Genomic DNA, 18,352 nt, shown 5'->3' on the forward strand with positions numbered 1-18,352 from the left:
AAATAATATTAGCATTGGATCATAATCCAAAGAATATACTAAACAGCCATGAGTCCATAATAATATAAATAATTGAATAAATAAGTGGTGTAGAAGCAACAGCTGTTTCTTACTAGAACCTTCCAAATAAATGCAGAAGGAATGATGGAAAGAAATCATTAGGCAACCTCCACCATAATAACTGCTGTAGGTAAAAATCTACTCATGGGTCCTAGGAGTAATGGGGGAGAATACAATATCAAACAGGATATTTGTATATCTCTAAATGTCTCCCCGTAAGATACATTTCAGCTAAAAAGGGAAAAATACTTGGCAGCCACCACTGTACCAAGATTAACATCACCAGTAATGGCAACATCACGTACCATCTGATAAAATGCCCTGAGAAGTATGTAACATTACTTCTGTGACATTCCTGCCACATGAATCGTATTTATTTCATAGACTGTACCTTCATTTGGGTTTGTCTGATGTTTCCTCATGATTAGATGGAAGGTTACTTCATGACAAAACATTCCACAAACCCAAATGGAGGTGCAGTCTACAAAATATTTCGAATAAATATAATTCTTAAAAAGTATCAAGGCCATGAATACAAAAGAAATAATGAGAAAATTATGCAAACTGGAGGAGGCTGACGAAAAATGAGAACTACATGCAATGAGGACAGAAAATGGGTACTGGAGGGAGAATTCAGATGCGCTCTGAAGTTTAGTTGACTGTACTGACTCGCTATGAGTTTTTCACCTTTAATAATTGTTCTATGATTATGCTAAACATTAACATTAGGGATAGATGAAGGGTATGCAGAAATACTGTTAATATTATTTCAATTTTTCTGAAGTATATAATTATTTCAAATTGAAACATTTTAAAATAAAAATTGATTCTATTTCTTCTTATAACTAATACAGCTCTTAAAATATTAGTACACTTATTAAAAATCCCAATGAGAATAAGGTCTAAGGATCAACAATGACTGTCACCTTGGGATATTCATCCTACAGCCCCATGCCTAGAGCCACTAATCTTAGGATTCTGAGGAAATAACCATGCCTGAAGCCAAAATCCACCCCTTTTCTACCTCCAATCCAAGGACAGAAATATACATGTACAGAATTCAAATAGCACACATAATTACGATCCTCATTTTATAAATAGTTTTGTCACTTGGAGCAAATGCTATTTCCATGAATATGTACATTTTCCATATCATCAACCCATTTATGAAACAACAAAGAGGGTCATAGAGACATGTGAACAAACAAGAAGCTCAGAACCCTGCTGAGGTATAATATAAAAACACCTGATTAAATAATCTGGAAGGAGGGTAAATGGTATGAAGAAATCAAAACAGGATGAATAGTTGAGCCACTCAAAGTTACAGGGAGCAAACTAATTGGGAAAATAAATCGTTAATAGTTACAAAAACTGGAAATGTGCTTGTATGTATATGACAAATTGTCCAAAAAATCAACTTGTTTATCTGACATTGGCTGGCAAGGATCTCCCTGTACTAGTAACACAGACATTCAACTAGATTAGGAGTCATCCAGCAAACTTTTCCTGAAAATGGCAAAATAGTAAACATGTTTGGAGCTGTGGTCCACATTATCTGTTCCATATTCTACTCGACCTCTGCAGCATGAGAGCAGCCATAGACAACACATAAACAAGTAAACAGGGTTACGTTTAAACAAAACTTTAAGTATAAAAGGAGTACAGATAGGGTTTTTGCATATGTTACTTTAATTATGACTTTAATCGCTTAAAGTATTTCCTGGAAACACCAAGTTGTTAACAAGTGTTAGTTATTTTTGTTCGAGAGAATTTCAAGAGATTGAAATTATCAACAGAGGAATGTGAAAGTCGCTGGGCATTAAGCTAAGCCATACAGACTTTATCCTGAAAATCGTGGGGGTGTCCTTGAATGCCCACGAGTTTAATTTCCATATTCTGCCTGAGGTTTTAAGGAGTACGCAGGACTAGGAGGATAAACACTCATAGCTCATTAGTCCAACAATGAAGAAATCACGAGGGCCTAGAGTAACGGAAAGGCAATGAAGTGAAACGACAGTTAAAATGTGTAATTTTCCAAATACAGAACTGAGACATTTAAAAGGACTGTATGTGGTTGGGTGCCATTACAAAAGAGGTGGATGAATTTTAGGCGTCTAGGTTTGTGGTGCTGGTGGTTGGGCAGGGGACAAGCACACGGGGAAACAGGAAAAAAGAAGATATATTCAGGTTTAGGGAAAAATATCACATGCTCAGTATCCAATTCCTGTTAAACACCTGGAGATGGGAGTCTGTGGTGCAAAGAGAGTTCGAGATTAACTATACACGATTGGGTGACGCTGGCATGGAAGGAGAGTTGAAGCCACGGATTTCATTAAGGACCGCAATCTGAATGTGGACCGCACACAAGAATCAGAACCAAAACCTGGACACAGCCAAGACTGCAGGTTTCTCTTCCCTTCCTCCAAATCCACTTTCAGAAGAATTAGAGAAGAATTGACTAAAGAATGTAAGTAAACTCCAGGAAACAGGGTTCCACAGAAGCTGGCGAAAGGTCAGTACGTGGAAGAGAGAGATAAGTAGTACCTGCTCGCTACAAGGAGGCGCCTCCAAATGTCAATGCCTATTTTCAACAAGTGGGACCCAAAGTGATTCACGCCAGTGCTCTAAAATACACCTGACCCTTGAACAATGTGGAGGATATGGATGCTAACCCCCCACAGTCAAAAAACCAAGTTTAACTGTCGACTCCCCCAGAGCATAACTTCTAGCGGCCTGCGGTTGACCGGAAGTCTTTGTCACTAATAATACAAAAAATTAAGACCTATTTTGCCTGTTATTCACATTACACACTGAATATGCTGCTCCCAGCGGTGGCCGAGACTCCTGCCCGGGCGCCCCCTCACAGCCCCCTCTCCAGCCTCCCCAGACTCACCCTCGGCGGGGCCACCTTCTCCTCATTTCAGTCTGGGGCCACATTCTCCGGGCCTGCGGAGCATGGCAGGAGGCAAAGCCAAAGGCGAAGTGGCCACAAAGCCATCTCCCGTGTGCGCCCATAGCTCCCGATTCTGGTGGGGGTGCTGGCTCCTGCCCCACCCCAGCATCTATACCCTGGTTCTGATAGGACGAGAAGGAACATTTCAGCAAGCCCTGATTGGGTCATATTATCCAATCAGAGTTGTTTCGCACAGTGGCTCTCATCCAATCCGAACATGCCTTACAGGATATCTAGTTAAATAAGAGTCATTATAAATAGTTTCTCCGTGGACTTTCCTCATTTCACTCTGCTCCAGGCAGCGTGGTTTGTACTGCTCCGCCCTGGGCAGGAGGAGAAGGAAGAGGGCCAGGCACCACGTGCCTGCACTCTCCCTGGATGCTGGAGGCTGCTCCGCCGTGGGCAGGAGGAGAAGGAAGAGAACTGGGTGCCGCCTGCCTGCACTCTCTCCGGATGCTGGAGGCTGGAGGCAGTGAGGCAGCAACAGCGCGAGGCGACTTTGGAGCTGCCTCATATAGCGACCTCGCCTTCCGCTGCGCCTCCTCCCAGAGCCCAAGAAGCCTGGAACCTGTGGGGTCCAGCGCTGAAAGGAGGAAACAGCAACCCAGCCGCGCGTGAGTCCGGGAGTCTGGGATACCGGCGGCAGAGGAAGGACAGGCAGGAGTCTCGGCCTCCCGGGGGGCGACGTGCGGGGAAAGGCAGGAGGGCCCCAGCGGCGGGGGCGGGGGTTGCGCGCCCGGGAGGGCGGCCTCAGGCTGGGAGCCTGGCAGACCATCTGACCCTCCCCGAGCCCCATCCCAGGCCGAGCCAGGACCCCTGTGATGCACAGGCGTCTCAGGAGCCCGTTTCCTTCTTGAATCCGGGGCCCAGTGCGTCTTGAACCTAGTCCCCGACCTCCTCCTCGCCCTCTCAGAGCCCGCTGGGGTGGGCGCTGGAGGAGCCTGGGTCGGAGAGGAGCCCTCCCCTTCTCTCCTCCGTGGAAGCCCTGGAGCCTCCGTTTCTTTTGGGACTGGGGTCCGGGCCTTGTGCCTGACCCGGGGTGAGAAAGGGAGCCCTGATCAGGACCCAGTGAGAGGGCGCTGGAGCCCGGGAGCGGCAGGAGCCTTGAGCGGCAGCCTGGGAAAAGGATGGGAGTCACCTTCGGCCCCAGGTCCCCCACTGCCAGGACCTCTGTCACCTTCTGGGGGTCCTGTCCCCTGGGGTCCCACCCTCCGGGCTGCCTGTGGGTATCTCTCATCTGGAACTGGAAATAACCCTCTTCAAAGTACGGCTTAGCAAATATTTACTCGCCCATGCACCCCCCTTTTTTTTCCTTCATAGTGTTCTTTTTGTCTTGGGTCATTTGTGTTTTTCCTATATTGATGTGAAGCATTTTTAAAGACACTTTAGAGATTAGTCCTTTATTGGTTCATTTCTTTTGTAGGTTGTTGTTTCCTACTCTGGTCTCTGTTATTTAATTTCATTTTTAATTTCTTGCTTGGTTTAGTTCATGTAACAATATTTTTCTTAGAATATTTGTATCTGTGTCTGTGAAACAACATCTATTATTTCTGGGTTTTTTATTGTCTGATCAGATTGTGTATTAATGTAATGCTGGCTTCACGAAACAAATTGAAAAACCATCCCTTTCTTCTTTCTCTTTGAGAGAGAGTGAGCAGTGTCAATATTTTTTTCTTCCTTAAATATTTGGAACATTTTCAAAGTCTGATCCTGGTGTTTTCCTTGTGGAAAATTATTGTTGATTTGTTGGATTTTTTAAAATAGTTAATTAATTTTGTTTAATATACATAGGAGTGTTCTTATTTTATGCTATTTTTGTGCCAGTTTTAGTAAGTTGGGTTTTCAGCATGTATTGCGATCTCTGTTGTCAGACTTTGGATCATATGTATTTCACAAAATTCTCTGATTATCTTGTTATAATACTGTTATGTAGAGTTTTTGTTTTGATTCTGATACTGGTCACTTGTGTTCTTTAATCTTTTTTCCTTAATCAGTTTTGCCTGCACTCTCCCTGGATGCTGGAGGCTGGAGGCAGTGAGGCAGCAACAGCGCGAGGCGACTTTGGAGCGGCCTCATACAGCGACCTCGCCTTCCGCTGCGCGTCCTCCCAGAGCCCAAGAAGCCCGGAACCTGTGGCGTCCAGCTCTGAAAGGAGGAGACGGCAACCCAGCCGACGGTGAGTCCGGGAGTCTGGGGTGCTGGCGGCAGAGGAAGGACAGGCAGGAGTCTCGGCCTTCCGTAGAGAATTTCACAAAATTCTCTGATTATCTTGTTATAATACTGTTATGTAGGCTGTGGTTTTGATTCTGATATTGGTCTCTTGTGTTCTTTAATCTTTTTTCCTTAATCAGTTTTGCTAGTGGTTTATTAACTATGTTGTTTATAAAAACAACTTTTAGCCTTGGTTTATTTCTGTTGTATTTTTTTTCCATTTCATTGATGTTTGTTATCTTTATTATTGCCTTCATCCTGTATTCTTTGCACTTGATTTTTCTTTCTTGATTCTTGAGAAAGAAGTTGAGATGCCGGGCACGTTGGCTTATGCCTGTAATCCCAACACTTTGGGATGCCAAGGTGGGTGGATCACCTGAAGGTCAGGAGTTCCAGACCAGCCTGGCCAACATAGTGAAACCCCCATCTATACTAAAAATACAAAAATTAGCAGGGCGTGGTGGCAGACACCTGTAATCCCAGCTACTCGGGAGGCTGAGGCATGAGAATCGCTTGAACCCGGAGGTGGATGTTGCAGTGAGCCGAGATCGCCCCATTGCACTCCAGCCTGAGCAACCAGAACGAAACTTCTTCTCAAAAAAAAAAAAAAGAAGAAAGAAGTTGAGGTGATTGATTTTCAGTGTTTCTGGACTCCTGCCCTGTAGAGATCCTCTTGCTGTAACCTGTTTCATGTGAGGTAGAGTTTAGAAAATGTTTATTGGCCTCTGTGCCTTACTTTTCTTCATGTACTCTTCTTATTTTGTTAATTTTTCTTTAGGGATTTTTTTCCTTATATTAAATTGAAGGACTTATTGTTAAAATCAGGAAGTTAGCTCTTTATTGGCTTATTTTTGTCCTAGGTTCTTGTTGTCTAGTTTGATTTTTGTTGTTTCATTTCTTTGTGTTCATAATTGTATATAGTAATCTGGTTGATAATGATCTTGTATGCAGTAGCTTTGCTTAATTTCTTTATTAATTGTAACACTTTATGTCATGTTAGGCTGTGCTGAGTGCTTCTGGGAGCAGCCAGGTTTCCATGAACTCCCAGTTTACTCTAAATACTCTAGCAGCCCACATGTGCGCACACTGGATAATGTCATGCATGTAGAGCAATGATGCTGGGGAGGCACCGACTCTGTCATTCTGTGAATCCACTGCACAATCACAAACATTAGCATTCAAATAAAATGGACTGTTAGGCAACTGCAAAGGACTAACGCACCTATGTGGCACAAATGTGTCTTTCCGTATTCAAAGTACTTGTAAGAGCTTCAAGTTCCTCATACTCAGCCACTGACCTCAGGGTTCTTGGTACACAGGCACACATGCACAGACACACATACAGGCACACATATACACATGAATGCACATATGCGCACACATATTCACAGGCACATGCAGATGCACACACACAGACCTGAGTCAGAAAGTCAGATGTACATGAAACAGCCCCTGCTTTGTAAGCCGTCTGGCTTTGTAGGGAGAAAGAGGTGAAACAACACACTTGTTATCTTGGAAGAGGAGATGAAGGGAGGAGAGCTGGATATGTCCAGTGGGGAGAAAACCAGGAGCCACTCCACCGAAGATCGAGGTCTCCGTGTGGATGATACCCACACAACATCGGCAGGAAGGACACAGCCAGCACCACATCAGTGGTGAGTTTCATGAGTGTCAACTGTGGCCATCCAAATTAAAGGCCTGGCAATGGGATAAGTTAGCAACTGAGCTTTCTGTATGTTACCTTATTAACTTTCTGTATATTAGCTTATTAACTTTCTGTAATCAAATGCTGATTAAGCATTTTCTGAGCCAAAAGCTTTGTGTAATTTGAATGTAGTGAAAAAATGTTATGCGTTTAACACTATAACTTGAGATCTAAAAACAAAAAAACAATTGCATAAGAATTGGTCAGATACCTTGTCTTTGAAACATACTGAAGTCTTCAAAATTAATCTGATAGCTCTGCGGTTGGTAGGTGGCATAAGAAAATATTTGGCATGAAGGGGAGTAACACACCACATGTATGTAAGTAACAATGGAAAAAATGTTAACTCTAGACTTTGAATAATTACTCTGGAATTCATGTGTAGAGAAATTCATTATGAATATATGTGGACAAATTATTAACAATCCTCCCAAAAGCAGAAAGCTCAGACTCAGGAAGATCCATTTAAATGGAATGATTTGGGAGATGATTTCAAGCACAACTCTGCATTGACTCAGCATTTATTAAGTCATACAGCAGGCTGCTGGAGGCCTCACTGCAGCCTGGGCTGGTATTCAGTGTCCTCCTCCTTCCTTCTCAGTAGACTTCCTTGGCCTTGATAATAATACGTGTTAATGAACACAAATCTCAAAATACACATAACTTTTCTCCCCCCACAAGCCAGGGTATCAGCTCTGCAAATCAGATGACCCCAAGATCAGTGGGGGTGACCGGGGACACCGCCCCGCATTCCTCCTCAGCTTCCAGATCCTGAGGAGCTCTGGGGCCTTCCTTCTGGACAGGGAACATGTCTGCCTGGCTTCCTCAGCCAGGTACGGGAGGCTTTGAGGTCCTGTTTCTGTCTCTGGGAAGGAGAAAGGAGCCTGTGGCATCTTCCCTAAGCAAAAGCACATCCAGCCCATGGCCAAACCTCAGAGTGGGGTGAGGGGCCCAGCACATCTCCTCCGTTCCTGCAGCAGAGCCCAGAAAACACATCTGATGTTGTGGCTGCCTCAAACCTGCAAACACCACGGGTTTGAAGTGTCCTGTTGACATGGCCATGGCCACTTTCCCCGTGGACCATGGCAAGTTTTTGTTTTTGGTTTTTGTTGTTTGTTTGAGACAAGGTCTCACTTTGTGGCCCAGGCTAGAGTGCAGTGGTGCAAACTCAGCTCATTACAGTCTCCACTTCCTGGGCTCAAGCAATCCTTCCACCTCGGCCTCCCAAAGTGCTAGAATTCCGGGCTTGAGCCACCATGCCAGGCCTTGTGTAGAAGTATTATACATTATCTTTAAAATATAGTTTAGTGCTAATAATCTAAAATTGTGTTGCCATTTACTATTAATATGCCCTTTGTGGTGCATCTAATAAAATGCTTTGCTTCATAACCTGAAACAAAAAAAGTTTCACTATATTTACTTGATCAGATCAACAACTATGGAAGTCTTAGAATAATGATAGTCTCACTCGAAAGAAAAGCAACAACCCAGCTTTAATGAAACTGTTTCTGTGTTTTATTAGTGGTTGAGAAAAAACACATTCCTCCAGCAGTGGCAGCAGTCAGCTAGCATATGAATTTTTTTATTATTTTTTTACTTTGATAAATCCTGAGGCTCTGTTGAGGAAGAAGCTTCCACAGTAGGCCCTAGGAGAGCTGCAGCCACCATGTCCACACTGTGTTACGCACAAATGGGAATGTAGTTTCCCAGAGAAAACAACTTCCGTGGGTAGATTTGTGATTGAAGTTTGTGAATAGCTTTAAAAATCCTTATGAAGCCCGGGCACAGTGGCTCATGCCTGGATTCCCAGCACTTTGGGAGGCTGAGGCAGGCAGATCACCTGAGGTCAGGAGTTCGAGACCAGCTTGACCAACATGGAGAAACCCCATCTCTACTAAAAATACAAAAATTAAACAGCCATGGTGGCACATGCCTGGAATCCCAGCTGCTTGGGAGGCAGAGGCAGGAGACTTGCTTGAACCTGGGAGGCAGAGGTTGCAGTGAGCTGAGATCGCACCATTGCACACAAGCCTGGGCAACAAGAGCGAAACTCTATCTTTAAAAAAAAAAAAAAGGTCTGGGCATGATGACTCATGCCTGTAATCCCAGCACTTTGGGAGGCCAAGGTGGGCGGATCACCTGAGGTTGGGAGTTCAAGACCAGCCTGATCAACGTGGAGAAACCCCGTCTCTACTAAAAATACAATTAGTTGGGCGTGGTGGCACATGCCTGTAATCCCAGCTACTCAGGAGGCTGAGGCACGAGAATCGCTTGAATCCGGGAGGCAGAGGTTGCAGTGAGCCGAGATCGCGTTACCGCACTCCAGCCTGGGCAACAAAAGTGAAACTCCATCTCAAAAAAAAAAAAAAATCCTCAGGAAGATTATTTACTTATAATCTCCTCCTTCCTTAATAAGCAGTCTCAGCATTTCTGCAATAACCAAATCTCAGCATCCAGTGAGGCAGCCTGCAACATGCGGGAGCTCAGGGCATTGCCACTGTGCATGGGGCGCTTGGTGGGACTTTGGCAAGGATTTTGTCATTAACACTGAGCAAAACTCTACGAAGACAGAGGCATTCTTTTAGATTAAAAACTAACAACATAAGGCGGGACATGGTGGCTCACACTTGTAATCCCAACACTTTGGGAGGTCAAGAGGGACAGATCACTTGAGCTGAGGAGCTCAACACCATCCTGGGCAACATGGTGAAACCCATCTCTACTAAAAATACAAAAATTAGCTGAGCATCATGGTGCACACCTATAATCCCAGCTACTCAGGAGGCTGAGGTGGGAGAATCGCTTGAACCCAAGAGCAGAGGTGGCAGTGAGTTGAGATTGTGCCACTACACTCCAGCCTGGGCAACAGAGTGAGATGCCATCTAAAAAGAAAAAAAAGTTTTGTACAGAAAATCTTTAATTTCTATAGAAAATCTTCAGTCTTCTATAGAAGAAAATTAAATATTACAAAATTGAAGATTAGAAAATTACATAGAGAGCCGGGCATGGTGGCTCACACCTGTATTCCCAGCATTTTGGGAGACCAGGGTGGGTGGATCACCCGCGGTCAGGCGTTCGAGACCAGCCTGGCCAACATGGTGAAGCCCTGTCTCTATTAAAAATACAAAAAATTAGCCAGGTGTAGTGGCAGGCCCCTGTAATCCCAGCTACTCAGGAGGCTGAGGCAGGAGAATCACTTGAACCCAGGAGGCGGAGGTTGCAGAGAGCAGAGATTGCACCACTGCACTCCAGCCTGGGTGACAAGAGCTAAACTCTATCTCAAAATTAAAAAGAGGGAGAGAGAGAGAGAGAAAGAAAAGGAAAAGAAAAAAAAAAAGGATCATTGATTCCATAGAGAAACAGGTATTTATCAATCTTCTTGATTCTGGTGCTCATAAGGCTGCAAGTTACTCAGTTCCACCATCTTTTGCATTTGTGGTTGTGGTTGAAAGGAATGGCCTGAATCATGCACCTCATAACTCCACAGAGTGGCCCCATGCCTTCCAGTTTTCTTTTTTTTCACTTAGGTTCTAAATTACCCATGTAGTTTAAGGAGTTCTGTTGTTCTTCACAATTCTGTCTGTGGCTAATCTTATGTCCATGGGATTCATTTGAGTCTGGAACATGTCCCAGATGGCAAGATGCAGCATGCCATGATATTTTCAAAATCTATGAACATGGTTGTTTGGCAGTTCCACAGTAAATATGTATTTGGAGTCTTAAGCTATTTCTTTCATGATATATGCTCAGGTACTGATAGTGACACTGTTGAATTCTACTCGAGCCCTGAGGCACTGGGAAACGGTGATGGTTAAAGAAATCCCCACCTTGTGTTCCTGCCTTACTGCAAAGAATTCCCCCTCCCCATTGACTTAGGTAAGACTCACGGATCCCCCTCAAAGGATGTCCCACCTATGACAAGGTCAGACACAGACCCCACAAATGCTGTCCTTGTTTCATGAAAGTTTAGCTGAACTGCTTGTCCCCATGGATTCATCAGGATATAATGGTAATTAACTCGGCTTTGATATGGGCTTTACCATGTCCTTCAGGACCTGCTCATTAGTTACAGACCCCTTGTAATGCATAACTTCTTCAAAGACATTTTATTTTATGATTAATCTTATAGAAATGCAATGATTTGATAGATTAACCAATGTGGTTTTCCTCCCTTGTTCTCCAGTTTCCCACTATTTCTCTCCCATTTAGTCTAAACCTTGGCATCTCCTCTTTCAAAGAGGAAGTTTTAACAAAAGGACAAAGAGAAAGAAAAGAGTAGACACTCACATTTTGAATTTTAATAAACTTGGAAGAGTGATGACACAAGAGTGAGTTTGTCCCATCCCAGAGCAGATGAGGAGCTTCTGAATGAGAGTGGGGGAAGGGATTGTGCTGTTGACACTCCATGGCAATTACACTGATGCAGACAGGGACCATTGGTGGTGGGAGGCTGAGGGTGCTGAGTGCACCTCCCCAGGCAGACAAGAAGAAACTTGCAAGTGCAGGCACAAGATGAGGAATCACAGTGAAACTTACCACAACATTCAGCCTCTATTCAGGAAATACTTCACAACACTTGCCAGGTACTTTTCTAGGCACTGGACATACCACAAATAATAAAGCCGTAAAAAAATTATGTCCCCGTGGAACTTGCAATTTTGTGCAGAAGAGCAAATAGTTCACTAAAGAACAAAGCACAACCGGCCATGTGTTGTGGCTCACACCTGTAATCCTAGCACTTTGGGAGGCTGAGGTGGGTGAATCATGAGGTCAGGAGATCAAGACCATCCTGGCTAACATGGTGAAACCCCATCTCTACTGAAAAATACCAAAAAATTAGCTGGTCGTGGTGGCGGGCACATGTAGTCCCAGCTACTCAGGAGGCCGAGGCAGGAGAATGGTGTGAACCTTGGAGGCAGAGCTTGCAGTGAGCTGAGATCACGACACTGCACTCCAGCCTGGGTGACAGAGTGAGACTTTGTCCAAAAAAAAAAAAAAAAAAAAAAAGCACAACCATACAATGTTGGAAGGTGTCAAAATTTATGGAACAAAATGAAGGAAAGGGGATAGGGACTGCTGAGGGGTGGGCTACAATCTGAATTGGGGGTTAGGAGGGGGTGGAGTGAGAATGTTCCATTTGATCACAGCCTTGATGCATGTGAGAGATCCTGGAGGAGAGAGTGGGCAAGAGCCGCCCAAGTGGCTGTAGCAGGCTGGGTGCTGCATTACATAGGGCACATTAAGTGAAATGTGATGGCTATTTTGTGTAATCCTTTAAAATCCCAATAGAAATAGGACTTTGTGGGAGGACTACATTTTGAAATAATTATTTTCAAAAATAGTTATTTCAAAAAAAGCACAGCAGTTGCATCCTATTGAGTAGTGGGAACATTGGATGATAAGTTAAAGTATCATTTTGTGTTAGAATATTGAAGCAAATATGGCTTGGTGTGGTGGCTCACACCTGTAATCCCAGCACTTTGGGAGGCCAAGGAGGGTGGATCACTTGAGGTCAGGAGATCGAGATCAGCCTGGTCAATATGGTGGAATCCCATCTCTACTAAAAGTACAAAAATTAGCCAGTTGTGTTGGTGAGTGCCTGTAATCCAAGCTACTGCGGAGGCTGAGGCAAGAGAATTGCTTGAACCCAGGAGGCAGAGGCTGCAGTGAGCCAGGATTGTGCCATTGCACTCCAGCCTGGGTGACAGAGCAAGACTCCATAAAAAAAAAAAAAAGAATATTAAAGCTAACCATTAAAAGAATTTGAAAGTCCCAAAAATGTGGCAAGACAAGCAACCCTATTAATGGCCCTAATGAAGCCCTGTAGATTTCTCAGAGGAGCCTCCATGTGTTAGAACCATACCTAGAGCTGCAGCTGGCTAAGACATTCTCCATCAGCCTCTGGGATCAAAGGCGGGGTGTGGAGGTTGTCTGGATGGGGCCATGAGACTCCCACACAGTAAAACACAAGCACAAAGGCTACATCCCTCTTGGTTTTTCATAACGTAGGAACACAGGCAGAGCTTAGTGTTCTCAGAGCCTCTGAGATCCCGGGCAAAGTGTTAGGTAAGATGCTGCAGATATTTCCTTCTAAAAATAAAAACTCCTCTGGTAAATGCTCAGGCATCTCAATGGCCACACCAGCCCTCATGTGTGTACCCAACTCCCTTCATTTGCCTCTGTTCCCACTGAAATTTTCCATGTGAAATCTGGGAGGGAATTGGACACCTTGCATAACTTAGTTGATGACTCTTCTACAATCTTATAGACTTCACTGATCTTTGAGGCTCTTCACTGACTCATGTGACAAAGTCACTTAATTCTGTAAATTTGGGCCAGTTCATTTTGCTAGCTCTCAGTTTGCTTATCTGTATGCAAGAAGTTTAGTGTAGGTAAACCAAGGACGCCAATATGCCTGTCTCTCCAGAAGGTCAATAACAGAAAATCTGAGCTGGGGAGTGCAGTTCCAAGTCCCAATTCCATGCCTCCAAGATCAGCTGTTTGTCTTTATTCATCACCAGGCATGCATCTCCTTGATACACTCAATATCTAGACATAAAATGTGACAAGACAGATTATCTATGTGTTTTTTTTTCTCCATTCCTCATGACTTGTATTTCCTTAACTCATTGAAATCAATTTTCCACATTTTTTGAAGGAGAGTCTTTTGACAAAGATGTGAATTATCTACAAGCAGCTGAGAGAAATGGCTACTACCCTCAGTGTGCTGGTGATAAATTTACAAATAATGAATAAAAGATTTCCTAAGGCATCAGTTTGCATGATGGTGTGTTTCTTTTTTTCTCTTGGGCACAAGGGAATGAGCAGAGCAGGTATGCCTCTGGGTTTGTTTTGTTTGTTTTTAGCTTATGTACAAAATCAAGCTCTGTTTTTCATTGAAATATCTTTTTTTCTTGCATCAGAGATGAGTTATAAAAGACTCATTGTGGGTTCAGGGAAGAATGCTTTAACATGCAAGGAAATGTGGCAAAATTGGAAAGAGGACATAATTCCACAAAACTAAATAAAACTGGGGGAATTTTTAGGATACTCTGAGTAAATCTTATTATTTGCATCCCGCTAACCCCAATCAAATAATAATTTAGATTTGTTTAATTTACTACACTGCACATTCAATTGACTGAACTGTAGAGGATAAGCAAGTGTCAACCAATAATTACCCTCCTTATGGGCTAACACAACAGACTCCATTGAGTCATAATACACACATTCAGAGGTGGTCCAATGCAGTCCCACCATAGAAATCCTTCCCAAGCTTAGCCACTGTTGTCATTAATCTCTCCAAACTCAAACCATGGTGCAAACACAGTTGTCCCTTGGTATCCAGAGGATTGGTTCCAGGACCCACTTTGGACACCCAAATCTGCTGGGAACGGGCCCTAAGCTTGTCATAAACAGGCCTTAAAGAAACTGGCCATAAACAGGATTTCTGCAGTAATGTGACATGCTCGTGATGACTGTGAAGCACACTGCTAGAAGATGTTGGTTTACTGGAGCAGGGAAAGGAACACCTGGCCCACCCAGAGCAGAAAACTGCTCAAAACACAAACAAAATCATGAGCATCCTGTGCCATAACAACATGTTTTTGCTGCAGATAATCAGCCAGAGACTGTTTCTCTGCTCCTCACTAAGAATGCTTTGTTTTTCATAAGGAATTCTTTTAGCTAATCTATAACCTATAGAAACAATGCTTATCACTGGCTTGCTGTCAATAAATATGTGGGTCACATTCTGTTCGTGGCTTTCAGCTCTGAAGGCTGTTAATCCCCCTGATTCCCACTTTGCACTTTATTTCTGTGTGTCTTCATTCCTCTAGCACCGCTGGGTTGGGGTCTCCACGACCAAGCTGGTCTCGGCAAGTGGCACCCAACATGGGGCTCAAACCCGGTTTGAGGAGTTGCTGGAGCAATGGAGAACATGGAACTACACTGGAGGATACCAGAGTACTCTTAAGCAATCCCATGGTAAGTAAGAGAGGGAGCTTGGAAGCATCAGGGTAACAATGGGGCAAGGGTCAAGCAGGCATGAGTCTTATTTGAGTCTGCTTTGGCAGCTCCTCAGAAAAGGGGGAATGAAGGTTAGTACTAGCCAACTTATTCAGCTTTGTAGTGTGGTAGAGAAATATTGCCCCTGGTTTCTGGACCAAGGAACTATGAATATAGAGGTCTGAGAAAAGGTAGCCAGCGCACTGAAAAACGCATATAAGGATGGTGCTGAGGATATTCCTATAACTCTCTGGTCAGTGTGGGCTCTGGTTCATCCCACCTTGGAACCTTTCCACACAGATGATGAGGAGGAGGAATCAGGAAGAAGGAGAGTATAATGAAGTAACAGAAGAGGTGACAGAGCAGTTTTGCTTGCCAGCTAAAGCAGCAAAGGAGGGAGAGGTTTGTCCCTCCCCCTCTGTACCCCCTCATCAGTTTGTAGAAAAAGGGTGGCCTGATCCTCCGAATCTTTCTTTTCTGGAGGACACTGGGTGAAAGGTAGTTGCCTCAGTGACTGTTCGAGCAGCACCTCAAGCGACCACTCTCAGTTCTATTCAGGTATGGATCCAGCAAGCTAGATGAGAGGGTGATATGGATGATTGGCAGTTCTCTGTTAGAATACACCCACCTGATCAACAGGGGAATATTATAGCTGTATTTGAGGCTTTTCCTATTAAAATACTTAAAGAATTTAAACATGCTATTAATTAATGTGGACCAGGTTCTCCTTTTGTAATGGGACTGTTAAGGAATGTTGCTGTCTCTAGTCAGATGATTACTACTGAGTGGGATGCTCTTACTCGAGCTAGTCTGACTCCGGCTCAGTTCTTACAGTTTAAAACTTGGTGGGCAGATGAAGCTTCCATTCAGGCTGCTCACAACAGCAAGACCCAACCTCAATATAACTGCAGACCAACTTTTGGGGGTTTGCGGCTGGGCTCGTTTAGATAGATGCACAAGTGGTCATGCAGGATGATGCCATAGAGCAGCTTAGAGGAGTGTGCATTAGAGGTTGGGAAAAAAATCACTTCAGGAGAAAAATACCCTTCTTTTAGTGCTGTCAAGCAGGGGCCCAAAGAACGTTATGCAGATTTTATAGCCAGGTTACAGAAGTCTCTTAAAGAGGTAATTGCAGATTCACCTGCTAAGGATATAGTGTTGTGGTTATTAGCTTTTGACAATGCCAATCCTGAGTGCCAAGCCACTCTGTGACCTATTAGAGGAAAAGCACATTTGGTTGACTATATTAAAGCTTGTGATGGTATTGGAGGTAATCTGCATAAAGCTACTCTGCTGGCCCAGGCAATGGCAGGAATGAGAGTGGGTAAAGGAAATACTCCATTTCCTGGAGCTTGTTGTGGGAAGCATGGTCATACTAAGAAAGAATGTAGAAAAAAATCAGTGAGTCAGACTGCCAGTTGGGGGAAAATAGAAAACTGCTGAGCCTGAAATATGTCAAAAATGCAAAAAAGGAAAACACTGGGCTAATCAGTGTCAGTCTAAGTTTGAGACAGATGGGAACCTGATTTTGGGAAATGCCATGAGGTGCCTGTCCTGGGCCCCATTCCAAACCAGGGAATTTCCGGCTCAGGCCACTCCCTCAACCCTGTACAATGCCTGTCCCCTGCCACAGCCAGTAGTGCCACAGTAGATTTATGCCGCACAAAAGCTGTGAGCCTTCTGCCTGGGGAACCCCCACAAAAAGTGCCAACAGGAGTCTGTGGACCCTTGCCAACAGGGATGGTAGGATTACTTCTAGGTAGATCTAGTTTAAATTTAAAAGGAATGCAAGTACATACAGGAGTCATTGATTCAGATTACAATGGGGAAATACAAATTGTTATATCTACTTCTTTTCTCTGGAAAGCAGAGCCAGGAGAGAATATAGCACAGCTCCTGCTTGTGCTTTATGTGGAAATGGGGAAAAGTGAAACTAGATGTACAGGAGGATTTCAAAGCACAAATAAATAAACCAAAGCAGCTTATTGGGTGAATCAAATTACTGATAAACATCCTGCCTGTGAAATAACTACTCAGGGCAAAAAATTTAAAGGATTGTTAGATACAGGAGTGGACATTTCAATCATTTCTCTACAGCACTGGCCATCTACATGGCCAATTTAACCCACTCAATTTAACACAGTTGGAGTTGGTAAAGCCTCTAAAGTATATCAAAGCAGTTATATTTTGCATTGTGAAGGACTCGATGTACAATCTGGGAATATTCAACCAATTGTAACTTCTGTATCTGTAAATTTATGGGGAAGAGATTTATTACAGCAATGGGGAGCACAAATGTTAATTCCAGAACAATTATATAGCTCTCAGAGTCAGCATATGATGCAAGAGATGGTGTATGTGCCTGGCATGGGATTAAGGAAAAATTTACAAGGGTTAAAGAAACCACTTCAAGTGAAAGGACTGAATTCTCATCAGAGTTAGGATATCATTTTTGATGGTGGCCATTGTTAAGCCTTCAGAACCTATACCTTTAAAATGGTTAACAGATAAGCCAATTTGGTTAGAAAAATGGCCTCTGAGTAAAGAAAAACTGGAGGCTTTAGAGGATATGGTTACTGAACAATTAGAAAAAGGACACATAGTTCCAACATTTTCTCCCTGGAATTCTCCAGTCCTTGTTATTAAGAAAAAGTCACGTAAATGGAGAATGTTGAAAGATCTTAGAGCCATTAATTCAGTTATACAACCTACTGGGGCATTGCAGCCCAGGTTGCCTTCTCCTGCTATGATTCCAAAAAATTGTCCTTTAATAGTCATACACAAACAACAGCATGAGTGGCCTGTGCCATAACAACATGTTTTTGCTGCAGATAATCATCCAGAGACTGTTTCTCTGCTCCTCACTAAGAATGTTTGTTTCCCCTAAGGAATGCTTTTAGCTAATTTATAACCTATAGAAACAATGCTTATCACTGGCTTGCTGTCAATAAATATGTGGGTCAAACTCTGTTCGTGGCTCTCAACTCTGAAGGCTGTTATCCCCCGCATTCCCACTTTGCACTTTATTTCTGTGTGTTTGTCTTCATTCCTCTAGCACTGCTGGGTTGGGGTCTACATGACCCAGCTGGTCTTGGCAAGTGGCGCCCAACATGGGGCTCAAACCCGGTTTGAGGGGTTGCTGGAGCGACGGAGAACGTGGAACTACACTGGAGGACACCAGAGTACTCTTAAGCAATCCCATGGTAAGTAAGAGGGGGAGCTTGGAAGCATCAGGGTAACAATGGGACAAGGGTCGAGCAGGCATGAGTCTTATTTGAGTCTGCTTTGGCAGCTCCTTAGAAAAGGGGGAATGAAGGTTAGTACTAGCCGACTTATGCAGCTTTGTAGTGTGGTAGAGAAATATTGCCCCTGGTTTCTGGACCAAGGAACTATGAATATAGAGGTCTGGGAAAAGG

The 18,352-nt window shown here is 43.7% G+C and overlaps 1 protein-coding gene across 1 annotated transcript in view; it reads left to right on the plus strand.

Annotated features, from left to right (window-relative positions):
- The window catches only part of LOC129047412 (uncharacterized), a 28,894-nt gene extending 10,826 nt beyond the window's left edge, over positions 1 to 18,068 (plus strand). Inside the window, exons 2-4 of the mRNA XM_054523476.2 lie at positions 3,275 to 3,627; positions 5,008 to 5,189; positions 17,992 to 18,068. Coding sequence (XP_054379451.2) covers positions 3,275 to 3,627; positions 5,008 to 5,189; positions 17,992 to 18,068 — 612 coding nt within the window. The remainder of the gene's footprint in view (positions 1 to 3,274; positions 3,628 to 5,007; positions 5,190 to 17,991) is intronic.
- Positions 18,069 to 18,352: the final 284 nt, after the last annotated feature.

This window comes from Pongo abelii, chromosome 8 (assembly GCF_028885655.2).
Source record: "Pongo abelii isolate AG06213 chromosome 8, NHGRI_mPonAbe1-v2.0_pri, whole genome shotgun sequence".
Lineage (NCBI taxonomy): Eukaryota > Metazoa > Chordata > Mammalia > Primates > Hominidae > Pongo > Pongo abelii.